At 41.4% G+C, this 25,558-nt stretch overlaps 1 protein-coding gene across 2 annotated transcripts; it reads left to right on the plus strand.

The window, feature by feature from the left end:
• Nucleotides 1-17,808: 17,808 nt before the first annotated feature.
• On the plus strand, nucleotides 17,809-24,669 carry LOC110461497 (tubulin alpha-1 chain-like). Of its 2 annotated transcripts, XM_021514976.1 has the most exons (3): nucleotides 17,809-17,954; nucleotides 19,622-19,844; nucleotides 23,368-24,669. In XM_021514976.1, the coding sequence occupies exons 1-3, from the start codon at nucleotides 17,952-17,954 to the stop codon at nucleotides 24,495-24,497; spliced, it is 1,356 nt and encodes a 451-aa protein (XP_021370651.1). In that variant the 5' UTR covers nucleotides 17,809-17,951; the 3' UTR covers nucleotides 24,498-24,669. The 2 variants fall into 2 exon arrangements, with proteins under 2 accessions (XP_021370651.1, XP_021370650.1); XM_021514975.1 differs by lacking the exon at nucleotides 17,809-17,954 and having other exon boundaries at nucleotides 19,613-19,844.
• Nucleotides 24,670-25,558: the final 889 nt, after the last annotated feature.

The raw sequence follows: 25,558 nt of genomic DNA on the forward strand, positions 1-25,558 counted from the left end.
TTGAATAAATCAAAATTTAAATTGCTACTGAAGTTTCTAAGTTGACAATAATATTGGCCCGTCTATCACCTTCAGTTTTAAAAATTAAGGTTGATTCATTATCAATAATAATATCTTTATTCAGTTTGTGTTTAAAGGGTGCAATAGTTGGGGAGTTTAGAGATCATTATCAGTAGTGTTAATTGTGCGGCACATTAGAGGGAGGAAACCGTCAAAATAATTGTTAGTTCTTCATATTGGTGGATTAAACAGTCTTGTTTGTCTGAGGGAATAGTAATTATTGTTTTGATTGTTAATGAAAGGATTTTAGACATCTTGTAAGTATTGAGGTGACAGCCCATGCATTATTTTATACGTCATTATGTGTTTGTGTTTATTTCTTCTTTTTGACAGAGTTTCCCAACCAAGTTCATTATAAAGTTTATTATGAGATGTTCCAGATCGAAGTCCAGTAATGATTCTGGCTGCTTCTAATTGAATAGATTCTAGAAGTTCTTTAGATTGTTGAGTGCAATTATCCCATACTATGTCTGCATATTCCAAAATTGGCCTAATAAATGATATATAAATTTTAATTAATGATTTACGATTGACTTTAGTTTTAATGTAACGAAGAATATTTAATCTACTATAAGCTTTTTCATATATATTCAGAATGTGTTGTTTCCAAGATGCATCATCTTTTAAAGTCAGTCCTAAGTGTGTATGTGCTGTTGAGTCAGTGATTTGGCTGTTTTGGAAAGTTATTGGAGGGTGATGTTTGTTATGTTTTCTAGAAAATATTACAGATTTAGTTTTGTTAGGGTTGAATTTGATGTCCCATATACCTGCCCACTCACCAATGTTAGAGAGATCATTTGTCAGAACTTGTGCTGGGCTTTCATCTGTAATTACATATAAGGAGGTGTCATCTGCAAAAAGCTTAATATTAATTGAAACATTGTCAGTGATGTCATTAATATAAAGGAGAAATAGTAAAGGTCCCAGAACAGATCCCTGAGGTACCCCTGCATTTATACCCTTAAACTGTGAGTGATAACCTTCAGTGGTGACTCGTTGCAATCGGAGAGATAATTTTCAAACCATAAAAGTTATTTCCATCAATTCCATACGTTTTAAGTTTATGTAAGAGACCTTTATGCCACACCCGATCAAAAGCTTTGCTAATATCACAAAAAATAAATCTTGAGCTCCTTCCCCTGGTCAATTTTGCTAACAATTTCATTATAAATAAATAGTTGTTGATTAACAGTAGAATCACCTGGTATAAAGCCAGACTGGTGCTTAGTTAAGATAGAATTTTCAATTAGATTGTTGTAAAGATTTTTACTGAAACATGAGGTTATTGAGATTGGTCTATAATTTAAAACATCATTTGATGAACCCTTCCCTTTATATATAGCATTTATATTTGCTGGTTTCCATCTATTTGGTAATATTCCTGATTCAAGTGTTTTATTAAATAAAAGACAGAGGGGTAATGCAAGAGAGTTAATCAATTTTTTTTACAACTTTAGGTATTACACCATCAGGGCCAGGGGGTTTATTTACATTAAGAATATTAATTTGGTCAGATACATCTTGTTCAGTGATATTAATGTTAATTAGTGAGTATGGAGTATAGGGCTGTGTTGTCTGAGGTAATTCAAGGTCAGGGGATGACGAAGAGATATTAGTAAAGTGATTGTTAAGGATTTCTGCTTTGTCAAGAGGATGGTGAATGAACTGGTCATCATGTTCAAGAGGTGGAATAGAAAAGGATTTGTTGGAGAAATTAGTAATAGATTTTGCAATCTTCCACCATTTGTCTGGGGAGGCCATGTTTTCATTAAGACAATTTTCAAGTTTTTGGATATAATTTGCTTTTGCCTCACGAATCAAGTCAATAGTTTCATTCCTGAGTAAATGAAATCGATCCCAGTAGTGCGGATTATTTGTTACTTTGGCCTTTCTATGAATTCTATTACGTTGTCTCATTTTCAGCCTAATAATGTTATTCATCCATGGCTTATCATTTGGGCGTACAGTAATAACTTTGGTAGGGATGAAACTATTGACTTGTTCTATGACTGAATTAATTATGAAGAGTTAAATGCATCAGAGTCCAGATTTAATGACAAATTCAATCTAGGTTGTTAGTAAAGATGACATCAATAGAAGTGGCACTATCAGGTGTTATTCGTGTAGGTTCATTAATAAGACTAGTTGTGCTTTATGAGGAGTCTTGATAAATGATCATGAAGTGATATATTAATATTAATATCACCTGTAAGTATAATATCCAATGAAGTATCAGAATCTCTAGTTAAGGTATCAAGTTTATCCCAGTATTCAATATTACTATCTGGTCTATATATACACCCGAGAAGAAATTTATGAGTATTAATTAAAACTTCTAACCAGAGTAATTCAGCATCATCCCTTTCCAAGTCCAGCCTTCTTTTTGTTACAACAGTATTTTTATGATACACTATAACCCCCCCCCCCCAGACCAGTAGTTCTATCTTTTCTATGAGGAATTGGATTAAAGGGTTGTACTTGAATGTCAAAATCAGATATCAGGGGATTTTAGTGAGATTCAGTTATACATAAAATAGCATTATTTTCAAACTCGGCTTCAATAAGTGGGGTTTTATTTCTGAGAGATCGTACATTGAGATGAACCAGATTCAGATTATGTTTAGGTCCAGGATTACTTTCAATGTCACAACAACAGGATAACACTATAAAATGCGAAACAAGAAAGTAAGACATATTGATAAAATAGGTAAACTGCCAGTGATCAACCGTTAGGGCATAGTCCAGAAAACCTGGACATCTATTACAGGTCCAGTACACTCTGCCGATTGAGCTATATTGATATAAAGACCTATTATAGCTGTATTGAGCTATATTTTCTCAGATTTCAATTTTCATTTAATTAAAGCAAAGTCGCATAAAATATTAAGGTTTATGGTAATGTTGACTACAAAAAGCATACAGTAAGATGTTTATTTTCATTTTTCATGAATGTAAAATTTCCGATTTTTTTACATCATTATTTTCATAAAAAGAATCCTTAAAAAAAGAAAATCATTTGAAAATAGCTCAAAAGACCTATTTCAGATAGGTCAATAGAGCTATTATAGGTCTTTACAGCTATATAGCTCGATCGGCAGAGTGTACTGGACCTGTATTAATGTAGAAAAAGCGGGCAGAGTGGGCTCGGTCGATCATCCAGCTGTTAAAAAATTCTTCAGACGGGACATATGAACAGTAATTGAGCAAGAATGTGAGATAACAACAAAACAGACAGGACAATACAACTTCCATACACACACTCACAACAATAACACACAAACACTGCATGTTATTAAACGGAAGCGGAAACGACTCATCAATGTGCTTGAGATGTTTGAAAGCATAGGTCTTCGAGTAATACATATCAGAGACCATCATTTTATAATACACTTGCAATGGTCATTAATATCAATATAGAGCATACATATGCAGAAAAGGTAAACCATTAAAAATAAGAATGTTTTGATCGATTAAATAGACATACCAGTAGTGAAAGTATAAGAGAAAACAGGTATGTGACATATCTATGTTGAACTCCACAAGCCCCTGTGATCAACACCAATAACGCCTGCAATTAGCTATACTAAACGAAAAACACCACTAGAGTATCATTTGCAACAATTCACAATCGCGTAGTCGTCTTTCTATTGCGAGTGTATAGAGATAACGGGCTGTTTTTATAAATTAAATCCAGCCGATCAACAATAGGTAGATGTACAAGCGCACGCGAAAAGCGATCGTCTTGATTTCACGTGTATTTCATACGTGTAGCTAAATAAAAACATGAGTATAGGAGAAAGAGGATGTGTAGTTGCTATGGATAATTTATTGAAGTGATAGGATTTTAATATTCACTTGAACGGTGAGTTCCAATAAAATAGTACGTGTACATGAAAAGGACTAAAGTATACGTAAGTACGCGTACGAAGTACTATAGTTCAATGCCATGCGTGGTTATTAGTCAGTGAGCACATATAGTTACTCATGCAAGTTAACATACAGTGGCAGTAGAGTTGAGATTGCATGCGCCTATAGAAACTAAAAATAGGGAAAAAATAAAGTTACTGGATGAATGAGTTTCTTTCCTTTTTCAACATTACACCACATACATGTAACTATACATAGTGAAGTTCAGGAAGAGTAAGTAAGATAAGATATAGAACATCTTAGGCTAGACGTTCAAAATATTAGCACAATGGTTGTTAAATTTCTATGATACCATAGGATATAAATCCTATATTATCTTGGGTCTCTACACGTGTATAGTGATCTTTATACTCTTATTAAATTGACGTACATTATAAAGGGTTATAACATATATAGTAATATGTGTAAACACAAAGGGCATGTCATACAACAATAGCATATACTACAGATACGTCATGATGATAATTTCATATAAAATATGTATGATAGAGTAATTTTATACTGAATGTTCATACCAAATAATGCATGTTATAATGTTTTGTTATATATATATAATGCATGTAGAACATTTATAACCAGTAACACCATGAGCAAAACATGATAAGAGATATTTTGGTCACTGATTAGATGCACACACGTGCATCAATAGATTCATATTATATCACTTACAGAATGCCCTTTTTATATATTTATATATAGATTTCATTATAAACAAAGATAAATGCATAATAGCTGAAGTATGTGTTGTATACTTCAGCACACACATTGAAATTACACTAATACTGAAACACAAAATATAGTAAATATACATGTACTTGTGTTTTTTGTATAGTGTATCTTCATTTGTCACAATACAGTTTCCATGTCATCAGACATGTAGCCTACTCAGAATAGTCATATTCATCAAATTCATGAAACAAAGACTGATATTTAGTCAAACATAATATAAGGTCACATAATTATTTAACCTGGGAAAGAGAGTCAAATCGGTTGACTGAAGTGAATGAGGCTGTAGTATCAGGCTTAGGTTTGGGTTTGTTGGATGTACGTTGACCGTGTTGAGAGGCTAGAGTTCTGATACGGGTTGTGGGATCGTGTCGGTGTTCTTGTTGAGGAGAGTCGGGGTAGGAATCTAACTCGCTAAGGTGGGTGACTTGGGCTTTGGTCCCACTACTATGCCTGATGAGAACTCTCCCGTCGTTGGTCTATGTTCCAGATATGGCTCCTGTTGATTTTAAATAACGGGCTTTAGAAAATACCATCGCTCTCTGCTTCGTTAGGGCCTCGTTGACAAATAACTTGTATGCACGTTGATAGGAGGGGGAGGATCCATTACTCTTGTCAGAATCTTTGGCAAAAAGTGAGAATCTGGCAGCGTACACGGAAGCACGTACACGGTACGAGATAAATCGGACAATGATGTCACGAGGGAATTTACCAGACTTGGGACCCACTCTGTGGGATCGGCTTATATCGCTCTCCGTTACCATCACACCAAGAAAAGAGTTACATACATCAATAATGAGAGTATCAGTGCTTTCGTATTCTTCCTCGGGAATACCTCGGAACTTAAGACAGTTTTTCCGGGAACATTGTTCAAGATCGTCCTTTCTCCCACACCTGACAGATTTATCTCCCGTTTTGCCGGTGCTAGATTTATCTGTCTCCGCCCTAGGGTTGAGACGGGGGGATTCCCCTATTCATAACAATGGCATGACGTCACTTCAACAATACAATGACGTCACGTCAACAATCCATCAACAAATTGCCTGTATGTGTTTTGGGTCCATGTTTACCTTTATTTCACATTAAAATACTGTTAGATATGGGAGAAAAATAATCAATCGCTACTGGTTGTGTAAGATAGAGAAATCTCAACCCTCGGACTAAGATTTTTTGTCCAGAACTCGGCAAGCCTCGTTCTGGACAAAATTTTTAGTCCTCGGGTTGAGATTTCTCTATCTTACACAACCAGTAGCGATAGATTCTATTATTCTCTTACCCTGGACAGGGGTATCCGCACTTTTACCGGTGTGAGATTTCCTTGTCTCACCCTAGGGTTGAGACGGGGGGATTCCCCTATTCATAACGCAATGGCACGACGTCACAATGGGAGAACAGGGTAAGAGAAAAAGAATCATTCAGCCCTCTTGTGGATGAGATAGGGGAATCTCAACCCTCGAGGAAAGATTCTTAAGTTGCCAAACACTCGGCAGAGCCTCGTGTTTGGCAACTTAAGAATCTTCCCCCTCGGGTTGAGATTCTCCTATCTCACTCCCAAGGGGGCAAACGATTCTATTAGTCTCTTATGGAGATCAGCTAGTTGTTTCTGTATGTCAGGGATCCCACGTTTAGAAATCAATGTGTCCTTGAAAAGGTCATTTCTCAAAAGTTGAGAAACAACTTCACCAATAACATCAGGGTCAGTGATTGCGTTAATGGTGCTTATACTCTTCTTAATAGCCGAATTCATGACACATTTGAAAAAGTAACGCGTTAGAAGAGACTTTTAACGCGTTATAAGCACTTCTAACTCGTTAAAAGTCAGTTTTAACGCGTTAAAAGTCACTTCTAACGCGTTACTTTTTTAACGAGTTACTGTATATCGTTTTTGGCCCGAACCGCCACCCATACCTACGGCAAAGGGTCTCAATTTGTCATGATGGCCGCCTGTCTGCCATTTTGTTTCCCGATCCGTCTGAAAAGTTAACTTGCACAGCTACAGAACAGACCAATGGGAACTTGATTATCAAATACGAGAAAGATCCCTCCAAGAACTGATGGGCAATAGCGATAACAAGCAAAATCTAAGATGGCTGCCTGTCATCCGTATTGTACATGCACAACTAGGGATCAAGCAGAACCTACATTATTGAATTTGAGAAAGATCCCTCCCTTTCTAAGAAATAGCGATAGCAAGAACTGTTAAGGACGGATGGACGACATGCGGTTTTAATAGCCTACCATCTAAAGATGGTGGGCTAAAGATTTGTGATATATAACATCAATAAATGTCAAAAGTTAGTAAAAGTGATGTCTACATCCGTAGTCCATACGGAGCGACATCCTGTGGGGGAAACAAAACGGAGTTACCTCCCTTGTGGGCGAAAAAGTGTAAGGAGGCAGTACCCAAATCCAGACACGTATATATATTACATAATAAAAGTAATATATACGTCTCTGCCAAATCGGATCACTTTTTGCAGTAATACTTATAAATCAATAAATGTGTCAACAAATCGGTTTTAACAATGATTTAGCCTTAGAATAGATAACCATGCACCATTTTTAACTCACCTGGCCCGAAGTGCCAAGTGAGCCCACGGCATGGTGCGGCGTCCGTCGTCCGGCGTCAATATTTTACTTTAAACAACTTCTTCTCAATAACCAAAAGGGTTCTGGGGTACTGATATTGGGCCTGTATCATGCTGGGATGAAGGACTACCAAGTTTATCCAAATGAATGACCTTGACTTACTTTCAAGGTCACAGGGGTCAAATATGTTAAAATCTTCAAACGACTTCTCAATAACCAAAAGTCCCAGCGTACTGATATTTGGCCTGTAGCATGCTGGGATGAAGGGCTACCAAGTTTGCTCAGATGAATGACCTTAACCCACTTTCAAGGTAACGGGTCAAATGTCGTAAAATCTTCAAACAACGTCTTTTCAATAACCAAAAGGCACAGGGTACTGAAATATGGCATGTAGCATGCTGGGATGAAGGGCTACCACGTTGTTCAAATGAATGACCGTGACCCACTTTCAAGGTCACAGGGGTCAAATGTCTTAAAATCTTCAAACGACTTCCTCTCGATAACCTAAAGGCACAGGGTAGGGTACTGAAATTGGGTCTGTAGCATGCTGGGATGAAGGGCTATCGCATTTGTTCAAATGAATGACCTTGACCCACTTTCAAGGTCACTGGGGTCAAATATGTTAAAATCTTCCAATGACTTCTTATCAATAACCAAAAGGCACAGGGTACTGATTATTGGGCCTGTAGCATGCTGGGATGAAGGGCTACCTAGTTTGTTCAAGACATAAGATCCCTATTTAATAATACCTACTGTGACGTAAGATTCCTATGTAGTAACACCTACTCTGACGTAAGATCACTATGGAGTAACACCTACTGTGACATAAGACCGCTATGTAGTAATACCTACTGTGACATAAGATCACTATTGAGTAACACCTACTGTGACATAAGATCACTACGGAGTAACACCTACTGTGACATAAGATCACCATGTAGTAACACCTACTGTGACATCAGATCAGTATAGAGTAACACCTTCTGTGACATAAGATCACTATAGAGTAACACCTACTGTGACATAAGATCACTATGGAGTAACACCTACTGTGACATAATATCACTATGGAGTAACACCTACTGTGACATAAGATCACCATGTTATTAAACCTACTGTGACATCAGATCACTATAGAGTAACACCTACTGTGACATAAGATCACTATAGAGTAACACCTACTGAGACATAAGATCACTATGGAGTAACACCTACCGTGACATAATACCACTATAGAGTAACACCTACTGTGACATAAGATCACTAATGAGTAACACCTACTGTGACATCAGATCAGTATGTAGTAACACATACTGTGACATGAGATTACTATGGGGTAACACCTACTGTGACATAAGATCACTATAGAGTAACACCTACTGTGAAATCAGATCACAATGGAGTAACACCTTCTGTGACATAAGATCACTATGGAGTAACACCTACTGTGACATAATACCACTATGGAGTAACATCTACTGTGACATAATACCACTATAGAGTAGCACCTACAGTGACATCAGAACACTATGGAGTAACACCTACTGTGACATAAGACCACTATGTTATAATACCTACTGTGACATAAGATCACTATGTTATAATACCTACTGTGACATAAAACCACTATGTTATAACACCTACTGTGACATAAGATCACTATGTTATAATACCTACTGTGACATAAAACCACTATGTTATAACACCTACTGTGACATAAGATCACTATGTTATAATACCTACTGTGACATAAAACCACTATGTTATAACACCTACTGTGACATAAGATCACTATGTTATAATACCTACTGTGACATAAAACCACTATGTTATAACACCTACTGTGACATAAGATCACTATGTTATAATACCTACTGTGACATAAAACCACTATGTTATAACACCTACTGTGACATAAGATCACTATGTTATAATACCTACTGTGACATAAAACCACTATGTTATAACACCTACTGTGACATAAGATCACTATGTTATAATACCTACTGTGACATAAAACCACTATGTTATAACACCTACTGTGACATAAGATCACTATGTTATAATACCTACTGTGACATCAGAACACTATGGAGTAACACCTACTGTGACATAAGATCACCATGTAGTAACACCTACTGTGACATAAGATCACCATGTAGTAACACCTACTGTGACATAAGATCACTATAGAGTAACACCTACTGTGACATAAGATCAGCATGTAGTAACAACTACTGTGACATAAGATCACTATAGAGTAACACCTAGTGTGACATAAGATCACTATAGAGTAACACCTACTGTGACATAAGATCACTATAGAGTAACACCTACTGTGACATAAGATCACTATGGAGTAACACCTACTGTGACATAAGATCAGCATGTAGTAACAACTACTGTGACATAAGATCACTATAGAGTAACACCTACTGTGACATAAGATCACTATAGAGTAACACCTACTGTGACATAAGATCACTATAGAGTAACACCTACTGTGACATAAGATCACTATGGAGTAACACCTACTGTGACATAAGATCACTATGGAGTAACACCTACTGTGACATAAGATCACTATGGAGTAACACCTACTGTGACATAAGATCACTATGGAGTAACACCTACTGTGACATAAGATCACTATGGAGTAACACCTACTGTGACATAAGATCACTATGGAGTAACACCTACTGTGACATAAGATCACTATGGAGTAACACCTACTGTGACATAAGATCACTATGGAGTAACACCTACTGTGACATAAGATCACTATGGAGTAACACCTACTGTGACATAAGATCACTATGGAGTAACACCTACTGTGACATAAGATCACTATGGAGTAACACCTACTGTGACATAAGATCACTATGGAGTAACACCTACTGTGACATAAGATCACTATGGAGTAACACCTACTGTGACATAAGATCACTATGGAGTAACACCTACTGTGACATAAGATCACTATGGAGTAACACCTACTGTGACATAAGATCACTATGGAGTAACACCTACTGTGACATAAGATCACTATGTAGTAACACCTACTGTGACATAAGACCACTATGGAGTAACACCTACTGTGACATAAGATCACTATGGAGTAACACCTACTGTGACATAAGATCACTATGGAGTAACACCTACTGTGACATAAGATCACTATGGAGTAACACCTACTGTGACATAAGATCACTATGGAGTAACACCTACTGTGACATAAGATCACTATGGAGTAACACCTACTGTGACATAAGATCACTATGGAGTAACACCTACTGTGACATAAGATCACTATGGAGTAACACCTACTGTGACATAAGATCACTATGGAGTAACACCTACTGTGACATAAGATCACTATGGAGTAACACCTACTGTGACATAAGATCACTATGGAGTAACACCTACTGTGACATAAGATCACTATGGAGTAACACCTACTGTGACATAAGATCACTATGGAGTAACACCTACTGTGACATAAGATCACTATGGAGTAACACCTACTGTGACATAAGATCACTATGAAGTAACACCTACTGTGACATAATACCACTATATTATAACACCTACTGTGACATAAGATCACTATGGAGTAACACCTACTGTGACATAAGATCACTATGGAGTAACACCTACTGTGACATAAGATCACTATGGAGTAACACCTACTGTGACATAAGATCACTATGGAGTAACACCTACTGTGACATAAGATCACTATGGAGTAACACCTACTGTGACATAAGATCACTATGGAGTAACACCTACTGTGACATAAGATCACTATGGAGTAACACCTACTGTGACATAAGATCACTATGGAGTAACACCTACTGTGACATAAGATCACTATGGAGTAACACCTACTGTGACATAAGATCACTATGGAGTAACACCTACTGTGACATAAGATCACTATGGAGTAACACCTACTGTGACATAAGATCACTATGGAGTAACACCTACTGTGACATAAGATCACTATGGAGTAACACCTACTGTGACATAAGATCACTATGGAGTAACACCTACTGTGACATAAGATCACTATGGAGTAACACCTACTGTGACATAAGATCACTATGGAGTAACACCTACTGTGACATAAGATCACTATGGAGTAACACCTACTGTGACATAAGATCACTATGGAGTAACACCTACTGTGACATAAGATCACTATGGAGTAACACCTACTGTGACATAAGATCACTATGGAGTAACACCTACTGTGACATAAGATCACTATGGAGTAACACCTACTGTGACATAAGATCACTATGGAGTAACACCTACTGTGACATAAGATCACTATGGAGTAACACCTACTGTGACATAAGATCACTATGGAGTAACACCTACTGTGACATAAGATCACTATGGAGTAACACCTACTGTGACATAAGATCACTATGGAGTAACACCTACTGTGACATAAGATCACTATGGAGTAACACCTACTGTGACATAAGATCACTATGGAGTAACACCTACTGTGACATAAGATCACTATGGAGTAACACCTACTGTGACATAAGATCACTATGGAGTAACACCTACTGTGACATAAGATCACTATGGAGTAACACCTACTGTGACATAAGATCACTATGGAGTAACACCTACTGTGACATAAGATCACTATGGAGTAACACCTACTGTGACATAAGATCACTATGGAGTAACACCTACTGTGACATAAGATCACTATGGAGTAACACCTACTGTGACATAAGATCACTATGGAGTAACACCTACTGTGACATAAGATCACTATGGAGTAACACCTACTGTGACATAAGATCACTATGGAGTAACACCTACTGTGACATAAGATCACTATGGAGTAACACCTACTGTGACATAAGATCACTATGGAGTAACACCTACTGTGACATAAGATCACTATGGAGTAACACCTACTGTGACATAAGATCACTATGGAGTAACACCTACTGTGACATAAGATCACTATGGAGTAACACCTACTGTGACATAAGATCACTATGGAGTAACACCTACTGTGACATAAGATCACTATGGAGTAACACCTACTGTGACATAAGATCACTATGGAGTAACACCTACTGTGACATAAGATCACTATGGAGTAACACCTACTGTGACATAAGATCACTATGGAGTAACACCTACTGTGACATAAGATCACTATGGAGTAACACCTACTGTGACATAAGATCACTATGGAGTAACACCTACTGTGACATAAGATCACTATGGAGTAACACCTACTGTGACATAAGATCACTATGGAGTAACACCTACTGTGACATAAGATCACTATGGAGTAACACCTACTGTGACATAAGATCACTATGGAGTAACACCTACTGTGACATAAGATCACTATGGAGTAACACCTACTGTGACATAAGATCACTATGGAGTAACACCTACTGTGACATAAGATCACTATGGAGTAACACCTACTGTGACATAAGATCACTATGGAGTAACACCTACTGTGACATAAGATCACTATGGAGTAACACCTACTGTGACATAAGATCACTATGGAGTAACACCTACTGTGACATAAGATCACTATGGAGTAACACCTACTGTGACATAAGATCACTATGGAGTAACACCTACTGTGACATAAGATCACTATGGAGTAACACCTACTGTGACATAAGATCACTATGGAGTAACACCTACTGTGACATAAGATCACTATGGAGTAACACCTACTGTGACATAAGATCACTATGGAGTAACACCTACTGTGACATAAGATCACTATGGAGTAACACCTACTGTGACATAAGATCACTATGGAGTAACACCTACTGTGACATAAGATCACTATGGAGTAACACCTACTGTGACATAAGATCACTATGGAGTAACACCTACTGTGACATAAGATCACTATGGAGTAACACCTACTGTGACATAAGATCACTATGGAGTAACACCTACTGTGACATAAGATCACTATGGAGTAACACCTACTGTGACATAAGATCACTATGGAGTAACACCTACTGTGACATAAGATCACTATGGAGTAACACCTACTGTGACATAAGATCACTATGGAGTAACACCTACTGTGACATAAGATCACTATGGAGTAACACCTACTGTGACATAAGATCACTATGGAGTAACACCTACTGTGACATAAGATCACTATGGAGTAACACCTACTGTGACATAAGATCACTATGGAGTAACACCTACTGTGACATAAGATCACTATGGAGTAACACCTACTGTGACATAAGATCACTATGGAGTAACACCTACTGTGACATAAGATCACTATGGAGTAACACCTACTGTGACATAAGATCACTATGGAGTAACACCTACTGTGACATAAGATCACTATGGAGTAACACCTACTGTGACATAAGATCACTATGGAGTAACACCTACTGTGACATAAGATCACTATGGAGTAACACCTACTGTGACATAAGATCACTATGGAGTAACACCTACTGTGACATAAGATCACTATGGAGTAACACCTACTGTGACATAAGATCACTATGGAGTAACACCTACTGTGACATAAGATCACTATGGAGTAACACCTACTGTGACATAAGATCACTATGGAGTAACACCTACTGTGACATAAGATCACTATGGAGTAACACCTACTGTGACATAAGATCACTATGGAGTAACACCTACTGTGACATAAGATCACTATGGAGTAACACCTACTGTGACATAAGATCACTATGGAGTAACACCTACTGTGACATAAGATCACTATGGAGTAACACCTACTGTGACATAAGATCACTATGGAGTAACACCTACTGTGACATAAGATCACTATGGAGTAACACCTACTGTGACATAAGATCACTATGGAGTAACACCTACTGTGACATAAGATCACTATGGAGTAACACCTACTGTGACATAAGATCACTATGGAGTAACACCTACTGTGACATAAGATCACTATGGAGTAACACCTACTGTGACATAAGATCACTATGGAGTAACACCTACTGTGACATAAGATCACTATGGAGTAACACCTACTGTGACATAAGATCACTATGGAGTAACACCTACTGTGACATAAGATCACTATGGAGTAACACCTACTGTGACATAAGATCACTATGGAGTAACACCTACTGTGACATAAGATCACTATGGAGTAACACCTACTGTGACATAAGATCACTATGGAGTAACACCTACTGTGACATAAGATCACTATGGAGTAACACCTACTGTGACATAAGATCACTATGGAGTAACACCTACTGTGACATAAGATCACTATGGAGTAACACCTACTGTGACATAAGATCACTATGGAGTAACACCTACTGTGACATAAGATCACTATGGAGTAACACCTACTGTGACATAAGATCACTATGGAGTAACACCTACTGTGACATAAGATCACTATGGAGTAACACCTACTGTGACATAAGATCACTATGGAGTAACACCTACTGTGACATAAGATCACTATGGAGTAACACCTACTGTGACATAAGATCACTATGGAGTAACACCTACTGTGACATAAGATCACTATGGAGTAACACCTACTGTGACATAAGATCACTATGGAGTAACACCTACTGTGACATAAGATCACTATGGAGTAACACCTACTGTGACATAAGATCACTATGGAGTAACACCTACTGTGACATAAGATCACTATGGAGTAACACCTACTGTGACATAAGATCACTATGGAGTAACACCTACTGTGACATAAGATCACTATGGAGTAACACCTACTGTGACATAAGATCACTATGGAGTAACACCTACTGTGACATAAGATCACTATGGAGTAACACCTACTGTGACATAAGATCACTATGGAGTAACACCTACTGTGACATAAGATCACTATGGAGTAACACCTACTGTGACATAAGATCACTATGGAGTAACACCTACTGTGACATTAGATCACTATGCAGTAACACCTACTGTGACATTATATCACCATGTAGTAACACATACTGTGACATAAGACCACTATGTAGTAACACCTACTGTGACATAAGATCACTATGTAGTAACACCTACTGTGAGATAAGATCACTATAGAGTAACACCTACTGTGACATAAGACCACAATGAAGTAACACCTACTGTGACATAAGATCACTATGGAGTAACACCTACTGTGACATAAGATCACTATGGAATAACATATACTGTGACATCAGAACACTATGGAGTAAAACCTACTGTGACATAATACCACTATGTTATAACACCTACTGTGACATCAGATCACTATAGAGTAACACCTACTGTGACATAAGATCACTATGGAGTAACACCTACTGTGACATAAGATCACTATGTTATAACACCTACTGTGACATAAGATCACTATGGAGTAACACCTACTGTGACATAAGATCACTATGTTTAAACACCTACTGTGACATAAGATAACTATGGATTAACACCTACTGTGACATAAGACAACTATGGAGTAATACCTACTGTGACATAAGATCACCATGTTATAACACCTACTGTGACATAAGATCACTATGTAGTAACACCTACCGCACAAAAGATCACTTAAGGATTGAATCTTGCTTTGGTCGATTACATGGGGTTATGAATTGAGTTGGTCTTGAAACAAATGTAATGAAGTTCGAAGGCCTAAACGTTATAGTTTACTATTTTCAGCTTTGTTCTTCTTTGTAGTTTTAGATCGTTCTTCTACTTTGATATACGTTCCTGACTGACCTGCTAAGCTTATATATCTCTCAGTTCAGTTAACTTACATCATCATTTTATATCAGTTAGGTTCTTCACTACACATTGGGTATACCTGTATTCATAACAAGCAAATTCGTGGAATGTATATCCCCCGCTTGCAGGACATATTGTAGGTTAAGATTATTGAGGTTAGGTTTAAACATGTGAGTATCGAGCTGTTGAGGCATAATGTATAGCTTGAATCATTAAGAAAACAAAAAGCCCTATACCTCATTGATTATCCGTAAATATGCACAAATCACATCGGTTGGCAAACTTAGCATGAGTTGGATGTGCATAAGGAATTTGGTTGAAACATCTTAACAATATCTACAGCAACAAGTACCGCGGGGTGGAACAATATACGCCCATCGAATGCCATATAGTGTTATATACTTTCTTACATTGAAATATGATCTGCATCATTCTATGAGTGGTTAGCTGACATGCTATAAAAAATGTAGGAGAAAATCTCCGGACAAAAAATAAAATACTGACATGAACAAAGGGCAATAACTTTTGCAAAAATAGTCGAATCAAAATTCTTTTAAGGGAGACACAACCTCATATCATGATGATAATGTATAGCAAGTTTCAAAGAAATCCGTTGAACAATGTAGGAGGGGATTGCCGGACAAAAATCAAATACTGAAATAAACAAAGGGGAAATAACTTTTGCAAAAATTATCGAATCACAATTCTTTTAAGGGAGACACAACTCCATATCATGATTATAATGTATACCAAGTTTCAAAGAGATCGGTCGAAAAATGTAGGAGGATATTGCAGGACAAACAAAAGCTCGGACGGACGAACGGACGGACGGACGGACAAACCCATACCATAATACTCCCGTCAAATTTGACGGGCGTATAAAAAGTACTAATTGTAATGGGGGACCATTACAGATGTCCCCAAACTGCCCCCATAGTCGCAAAGATGCATCAGAAAAGGATCGCCTACAATGTGCATACTAAATTTGAGTGAAATTGAGCAATTTCTAAATTGCAACCAAAATCAGAATCCTCTGTGTAGTTGCTTTGGCAACGAAATGTATGCGATTGAATTTGCAGTCCCGTAATACCCATATATACATATATTTTGTTTATCAAAATCGAACAATATCTAAACTTCGACCAATCAGAGGCCTCCGTGTGGTTGCTATGCCAACAAAACCTATGCGGTTGAATTCACAGTCCCCTAATATCCCTATATACCAATTTTCATCAAAATCGAACCAAGTTTGAAGAAAATCGATTAATACTTGTTGTCGTTATTGCACGGAAACGAAGCGTGACAGACAGACGAACCCAATTAATATCCCCTGTTTCGGTGAAAGCGGGGGATACAAATCTAGAATCATCCATCTTAAAGTCTAAAAGTTGTTTTCAATTTAATTTGAAACTCATAAAGGTAAGGCAGATTCGAGATTTATCATAACTCATAACGCAGTTTCTTTAGCTCAGCAGAGCCTCACCAGAATGTAATGGACGTCTCGGTAACCAGAGTGTTTATCCCAATGACTGTATACGTTAACGTTGTGGTGTATGGTTCGTACTCTCGGTTTAGGGCGATCGATGACATCACCCGTGTGTGTGGAGGTGCATGCTATATGACGTAACGGCTGCAACACACTGAATCACACGGCACAATCAATGTAAAACGCATAATGAATGGAGTGTCGCATACTCACTCGGGGCCTGCACGCGGAATGCGAGGCCCCTGATGATGTACTGATGGGATGATATAAAACCAGCTAGCAACACGGCGAACGCACACTCCGCACAGAAAACCTCGTGACTCATTGCCGGTCAATCTGAGGTTGAGCGTGTCCAACTTTCCTTTGTTTCAATTACTCGTCATCTTAAGCCATCACAATGGTAAGTAACTCTTTATTTTCGCTGATTGTTTTTATGTTGTTCAGGTTAAGCCGTTTCGCTTTTTTTTCAGCTTTTGTGATGATGAAGTGGCCGGCCGGCGAACTAGTCATTATGGCAGACACTGTTTGTAGAGCATGTACCTTGTTAGTTTTAATGTAAAGTGTGTATGTGTGAGGTGAGGGTTTGTTCTGAAACCCTTAAAACCCTCCAGGTCCGCCTCTGTACTATACTATGTGATGACTTATAGTCCCATCCTTTAGGTCACGCCTGACTGACTCATAGCTATTCAGTACAGTGGATTCTGTTTCACCTAAGATTTATGTTACAAATATGTGAAACAAGTAAGATTTCAGTGACGAACCTACACCGTGTAAGCTCCCTGGGGCTATGACCTATACACTGTAAGTACTAGTAGCCAAGAATAAAATAGTCGAATCCATTTCAAGTTTAAAAGAAAGCCATATTTCGGGTTGTATGACGATGACGTCACCACCTCAGCCGCCGTAGCTCTGTCTGCATATGATTAGGGAGCGTCGGCCGCTGTATCCTGTCTGGGCGGGGTCACCATATGTCGGGTCACTTATCCTCGTGTAGCTGCGGTAAGATATGGAGACGGTGATTTCATGTTTTGCTTTAACCGTAGTTTATTGTACATTTACAGTAAAATATACTCGACAACTAATTAGAACTTTGATACTATGTGATACTAGTCTTTACAAATGATATATATGGGAATAAGTGTGCTATGAACACGTGTCGGAACAATAAAGCAATTGATTCGCCGCTGTCAATACAGTTTATACAGACATCTATAAATTTGTCTCTGTTAATTCCACCCCCACCCCCNCAGTGTCTGTGGTATTTTACCTCGCCGTAACAGTCCCCGTATTAGTTTGGTACACAACCTTGTAAAATTGAGCAGCGTTTTGCCAAGAAATGTCGATTTTACTGATGATGAGGTAATATTGACTAGCAATCGGTCAATTCTCTATCCTACATATATCTACTGTGGTAATGGTTCCCGTATATAACACTTAGTTACGGCTCCCTGTGGTAATGGTCCCCGAATATAACACTTAGTTACGGCTCTCTGTGGTAATGGTCCCCGTATATAACACTTATTTACGGTTCCCTGTGGTAATGGTCCCCGTATATAACACTTAGTTACGTCTCCCTGTGTTAATGGTCCCCTTATATAACACTTAGTTGTGGTTCCCTGTGGTAATGATCCCGGTATATAACAATGAGTTACCGCTGCCTGTGGTAATGGTCCCCGTATATAACACTTATTTACGGTTCCCTGTGGTAATGGTCCCCGTGTATAACACTTAGTTACGGTTCCTTGTGGTAATGGTCCCCGTATATAACACTTAGTTACGTCTCCCTGTGGTAATGGTCCCCTTATATAACACCTAGTTACGGCTCTCTGTGGTAATGGTCCCCGTATATAACACTTAGTTACGGTTCCCTGTGGTAATGGTCCCCGTATATAACACTTAGTTACGTCTCCCTGTGTTAATGGTCCCCTTATATAACACTTAAATGCGGTTCCCTGTGGTAATGATCCCGGTATATAACAATGAGTTACCGCTGCCTGTGGTAATGGTCCCTGTGTATAACACTTATTTTCGGCTATCTTGAAGATTTGGTTTACGTCTATGTTACAGAGGGAATGTATCAGCGTCCATGTCGGCCAGGCCGGAGTCCAGATGGGCAATGCCTGCTGGGAATTGTACTGTCTGGAGCACGGTATCCAGCCTGACGGTCAGATGCCCTCAGACAAGACTATCGGAGGGGGAGACGACTCTTTCAACACCTTCTTCAGTGAGACGGGAGCGGGCAAGCACGTTCCCAGGGCCGTGTTTGTAGATCTGGAACCCACTGTTGTTGGTATGTTCAGTTCCCTAGAGAGAGTATTCTACTAGCCATCACAAATAACTGTTTTGAAATTAGATAAAACAGTCTGTTGATGGGTGAATTACAGAACGTAGTTATTGTTAACCTGTATACCTTAGTGAGGCTAGGGAACTAGATATTTTAGTTGTACATATCTCTAGGTAAATATTAGTGTTACTGTAAATGTAATGGACATGAAATGTAACTTACTGCCATTACTTCACATGTCACGCGCTATAGATCTTTAGTTCAGTGCTACACTTCAAGTTGAGTCAGTTTTCAGTGTGCAGTTCAAATCGTGATGATATTTGGCCAGAAGCATGCTTGGATGAAGGGCTAACAAGTTTGTTCAAATAAATGACCTTCACCAATTTTCAAGGTCACGGGGGTCAAATATGTTAAAATCTTTAAACAACTTCTTCTCAATAACCAAGAGGCCCAGGCTGATGATATTTGGCCTGTAGCATGCTGGGATGAAGGGCTAACAAGTTTGTTCAAATGAATGACCTTGACCCACTTTCAAGGTCACGGGGGTCAAATGTCTTTAAATCTTCAAACGACTTCTTCCGAATAACCAAAAGGCCCAGGGTACTGATATTGGGCATGTAGCATGCTGGGATGAAGGGCTACCAAGTTTGCTCAAATGAATGTTCTTGACCCACTTTCAACCTAATCTCCTTGTTCGACATTCAAGGTCACAGGCGTCATATGTTTAAATATTTTAATAGGTTCTTATGAATCAAACACTGATATTCTGCCTGTTGCTGTATTTTAGTCCACTTTTAACATTACAAGTGTGAAATTAATACCAGGTGAGCGATGCAGGCCCATTGGGCCTCTTGTTTATTAAGAGATGGGATTTTATCAGCATGATAGGCCCAAGTGGAGCGCCGAAGAGTTAGGATTACCCCCGATCTCTCACAGGAACACATTAAAAATCTAGTATCACTGTATTATTTATCTGTTTCATATGTGGAAGTATTAGAATATTTTGAGAAAAAAGTGCCCTGTGTGACGATATATCTAGATTTCAGTGAATGAGTAAAGATTATCTAAGTAGTATGCTATTATAAGCATTAGCATGCAAGCGTATCCCAATCAACCCTGCCTTTGCTGTCCCTTCCAATGCCCTCAGTCGTTGTCCCTTCCCGTGACCTCAGTCGTTGACCCTTCCCGCGCCCTTAGTCGCTGTCCCTTCCCGTGACCTTAGTCGCTGTCCCCTCCCGCGCCCTCAGTCGTTGTCCCTTCCCGTGACCTCAGTCGCTGTTCCCTCCCGTGCCCTTAGTCGCTGTCCCTTCCCGTGCCCTCAGTCGCTGTCCACTCCCGTGCCCTTAGTCGTTGTCCCTTCCCGCGCCCTTAGTCGCTGTCCACTCCCGTGCCCTTAGTCGCTGTCCCTTCCCGTGCCCTTAGTCGCTGTCCGCTCCCGTGCCCTTAGTCGTTGTCCCTTCCCGCGCCCTTAGTCGCTGTCCCTTCCCGTGTCCTTACTCGCTGTCCCTTCCTGTGCCCTTAGTCGTTGGTCCTTCCCATGACTTCAGTCGTTGTCCCTTCCTGTGCCCTCAGTCGATGTCCCTTCCCGCGCCCTCAGTCGTTGTCCCTCCCCGTGACCTCAGTCGTTGTCCCTTCCCGCGCCCTCAGTCGTTGCCCCTTCCCGCGCCCTTAGTCGCTGTCCCTTACCGTGCCCTCAGTCGTTGTCCCTTCCCGTGCCCTCAGTCGTTGCCCCTTCCCGCGCCCTTAGTCGTTGTCCCTTCCCGCGCCCTCAGTCGCTGTCCCTTCCCGTGACCTCAGTCGTTGTCCCTTCCCGCGCCCTTAGTCGCTGCCCCTTCCCGTGTCCTTACTCGCTGTCCCTTCCCGTGCCCTTAGTCGTTGGTCCTTCCCATGACTTCAGTCGTTGTCCCTTCCTGTGCCCTCAGTCGATGTCCCTTCCCGCGCCCTCAGTCGTTGTCCCTTCCCGTGCCCTCAGTCGTTGCCCCTTCCCGCGCCCTTAGTCGCTGTCCCTTCCCTTGACCACGGTCGTTGTCCCTTCCCGCACCCTTAGTCGCTGTCCCTTCCCTTGACCACAGTCGTTGTCCCCTTCCCGTGTCCTTACTCGCTGTCCCTTCCCGCGCCCTTAGTCGTTGTCCCTTCCCATGACTTCAGTCGTTGTCCCTTCCCGTGCCCTCATTCGTTGCCCCTTCCCGCGCCCTTAGTCGCTGTCCCTTCCCGTGCCCTCAGTCATTGTCCCTTCCCGTGCCCTCAGTCGTTGCCCCTTCCCGTGCCCTCAGTCGTTGCCCCTTCCCGTGCCCTCAGTCGTTGCCCCTTCCCGTGCCCTCAGTCGTTGCCCCTTCCCGTGCCCTCAGTCGTTGCCCCTTCCCGTGCCCTCAGTCGTTGCCCCTTCCCGTGCCCTCAGTCGTTGCCCCTTCCCGTGCCCTCAGTCGTTGCCCCTTCCCGTGCCCTCAGTCGTTGCCCCTTCCCGTGCCCTCAGTCGTTGCCCCTTCCCGTGCCCTCAGTCGTTGCCCCTTCCCGTGCCCTCAGTCGTTGCCCCTTCCCGTGCCCTCAGTCGTTGCCCCTTCCCGTGCCCTCAGTCGTTGCCCCTTCCCGTGCCCTCAGTCGTTGCCCCTTCCCGTGCCCTCAGTCGTTGCCCCTTCCCGTGCCCTCAGTCGCTGTCCCATCCTGCGCCCTTAGTCGCTGTTCGTTCCAGCGCCCTTACTCGCTGCCCCGTCCAGCTCCATAAGTTGCTGTCCCTTCCCGCGCCCTTAGTCACTATCCCTTTCCGTGCCCTGAGTCGTTGTCCCTTCCCGCGCCCTTAGTCGCTGTCCACTCCCGTGTCCTTACTCGCTGCCCCTTCCCGCGCCCTTAGTCGCTGTCCTTTCCCGCGCCCTTAGTCGCTGTCCCTTCCAGCACCCTTATTCGCTGTCCCTTCCCGCGCCCTCAGTCGTTGTCCATTCCCGCGCCCTCAGTCGCTGTCCCTTCCCGCGCCCTTAGTCTCTGTCCCTTCCCGCGCCCTTAGTCGCTGTCCACTCCCGCGTCCTTACTCGCTGTCCCTTCCCGCGCCCTTAGCCGCTGTCCCTTCCCGTGCCCTTAGTCGCTGTTCCTACCCGCGCCATCAGTCGTTGTCCATTCCCGCGCCCTAAGTCGTTGTCCCTTCCCGTGCCCTCAGTCGCTGTCCCTTCCCGCGCCCTCAGTCGTTGTCCCTTTCCGCGCCCTTAGTCGCTGTCCCTTCCCGCGCCATCAGTCGTTGTCCATTCCCGCGCCCTAAGTCGTTGTCCCTTCCCGTGCCCTCAGTCGCTGTCCCTTCCCGCGCCCTTAGTCGCTGTCCCTTCCCGTGCCCTTAGTCGCTGTCCCTACCCGCGCCATCAGTCGTTGTCCATTCCCGCGCCCTCAGTCGTTGTCCCTTCCCGTGCCCTCAGTCGTTGTCCCTTCCCGTGCCCTTAGTCGCTGTCACTTCCCGCGCCCTTAGTCGTTGTCCCTTCCCGTGCCCTTAGTCGCTGCTATATAAGACTTTTGCGAAAGCTGTTGATGCTTTATTATTATTTTCCAGATGAAGTACGTACAGGAATCTATCGCCAGCTTTTCCATCCGGAACAACTTGTCACAGGCAAAGAGGATGCTGCCAACAACTACGCAAGAGGTCACTACACAATCGGAAAGGAAATCGTCGACTTGGTCCTTGACCGCATTAGGAAGCTCGCTGACCAGTGTACTGGACTCCAGGGATTCCTCATCTTCCACAGCTTTGGTGGCGGTACCGGATCCGGATTTACCTCCCTGCTCATGGAACGTCTCAGTGTTGACTACGGAAAGAAATCCAAACTGGAATTTTCCATTTACCCTGCTCCTCAGGTTTCCACTGCTGTCGTTGAGCCCTACAACTCTATTCTGACTACCCACACCACCCTTGAACACTCCGACTGCGCTTTCATGGTCGACAACGAGGCTATCTATGATATATGTCGTCGTAACTTGGACATTGAGCGACCATCATACACCAACCTGAACCGTCTGATTGGTCAGATTGTCAGCTCCATCACTGCCTCTCTCCGATTTGATGGTGCTCTGAACGTTGACTTGACCGAGTTCCAGACCAATTTGGTGCCCTACCCACGTATCCATTTCCCTCTGGCTACCTATGCCCCAGTCATTTCTGCTGAGAAGGCCTACCATGAGCAGCTGTCTGTTGCTGAAATCACCAACGCCTGCTTCGAGCCTGCCAACCAACTTGTTAAATGTGACCCCCGTCACGGTAAATACATGGCCTGTTGTATGTTATACAGAGGAGATGTTGTGCCGAAGGATGTCAACGCTGCCATCGCGACCATCAAAACCAAGAGGACCATCCAGTTTGTTGACTGGTGTCCAACTGGTTTCAAGGTCGGCATCAACTACCAGCCCCCGACTGTTGTACCAGGAGGTGATTTGGCCAAGGTCCAGCGTGCCGTGTGCATGTTGAGCAACACCACGGCCATTGCAGAGGCCTGGGCCCGTCTTGATCACAAGTTCGATCTGATGTACGCCAAGCGTGCTTTTGTCCACTGGTACGTAGGAGAGGGTATGGAGGAGGGAGAGTTCTCCGAGGCTCGTGAAGATTTGGCCGCTCTGGAGAAGGATTATGAAGAGGTCGGAGTGGACTCCGTCGATGAAAATGCCGAGGAAGACGGCGAGGAATATTAAGGGCTTACTATAGTAATTTACTACAGAATCAGTGCTTCCGCTTCAAACTTTCTGCTCTGCAGACATTTGTTTGGACAATCAGTCAAGATTTCAAAGTAATGACCAACTTTATACTCAATGACTACACAAGGACCAGCAATCAATACAATCAATACAGAACGTGCAATACCAATAGGTTTTCCGAGTTTTCTATTAATTTATGTAATTCGGTCATACGCCAGTGTCCGTCGTCCGTTTGCCACCCGTTATATCAATAAGGTAGATGGTCCCAGCTCTCTGTAATCAAGTGAATTGGACAACTTGTGCTTCACCGGAAAACAAATTCGGCAAGCAAATGATCGCTACTTTGTCAAGGCGATAACTTCCGACTTAAGATAGCAAAATGATATTTAGGGATTAATGAAGAATGGCAAGGTATAACTCTAGGGTACAGCCAATGTCAAGGTCGCATTTGAGGTCAAATAGTCCAGGCCATAACTTTAGACTTGCTGAAGATATCTCGGTGACATCTAAGGAATATAATATGTAGGATGGCAAGTGTGTGTGTCACAAACCACGATAGTCCGTACACCCAAGGTCAAGGTCACATTGAGGTCAAAGTTCTAATTCATTGCCCGGGCCCTTAACGTTTGACTCGCTGAGGATAACTCAATGAAATTTAAAAAATGTAGGATGTCAAGGCAGTGTGTCACAAACCACTGCTGGGTTTATGGACCAAAGTTCAAGGTCCAATCGAGTTAAAAGTTCAAATTCATTGTCTGTGTACACAGGCCCTAACTTCTGACCCTAAGGTCACATTGAGGTCAAAGTTCTAATTCATTGTCTGTGTACACAGGCCATCACTTCTGACCCTAACCCTAAGGTCACATTGAGGTCAAAGTTCTAATTTATTGTCTGTGTACACAGGCCATCACTTCTGACTGTATATAGGGTGGAAAGGCGTGTCGCATACTGCCTAGGGGTCTGTGTGCGGAATGTCCAGGTCATGTTGAGGTCATACTTTACTTCAGTCTCGGTGACTTTTGGGGAGCACAATCCATCAGTGTGACTGACTTTTGGGG

The sequence above is a fragment of the Mizuhopecten yessoensis genome, unplaced genomic scaffold (assembly GCF_002113885.1).
Source record: "Mizuhopecten yessoensis strain PY_sf001 unplaced genomic scaffold, ASM211388v2 scaffold10629, whole genome shotgun sequence".
Lineage (NCBI taxonomy): Eukaryota > Metazoa > Mollusca > Bivalvia > Pectinida > Pectinidae > Mizuhopecten > Mizuhopecten yessoensis.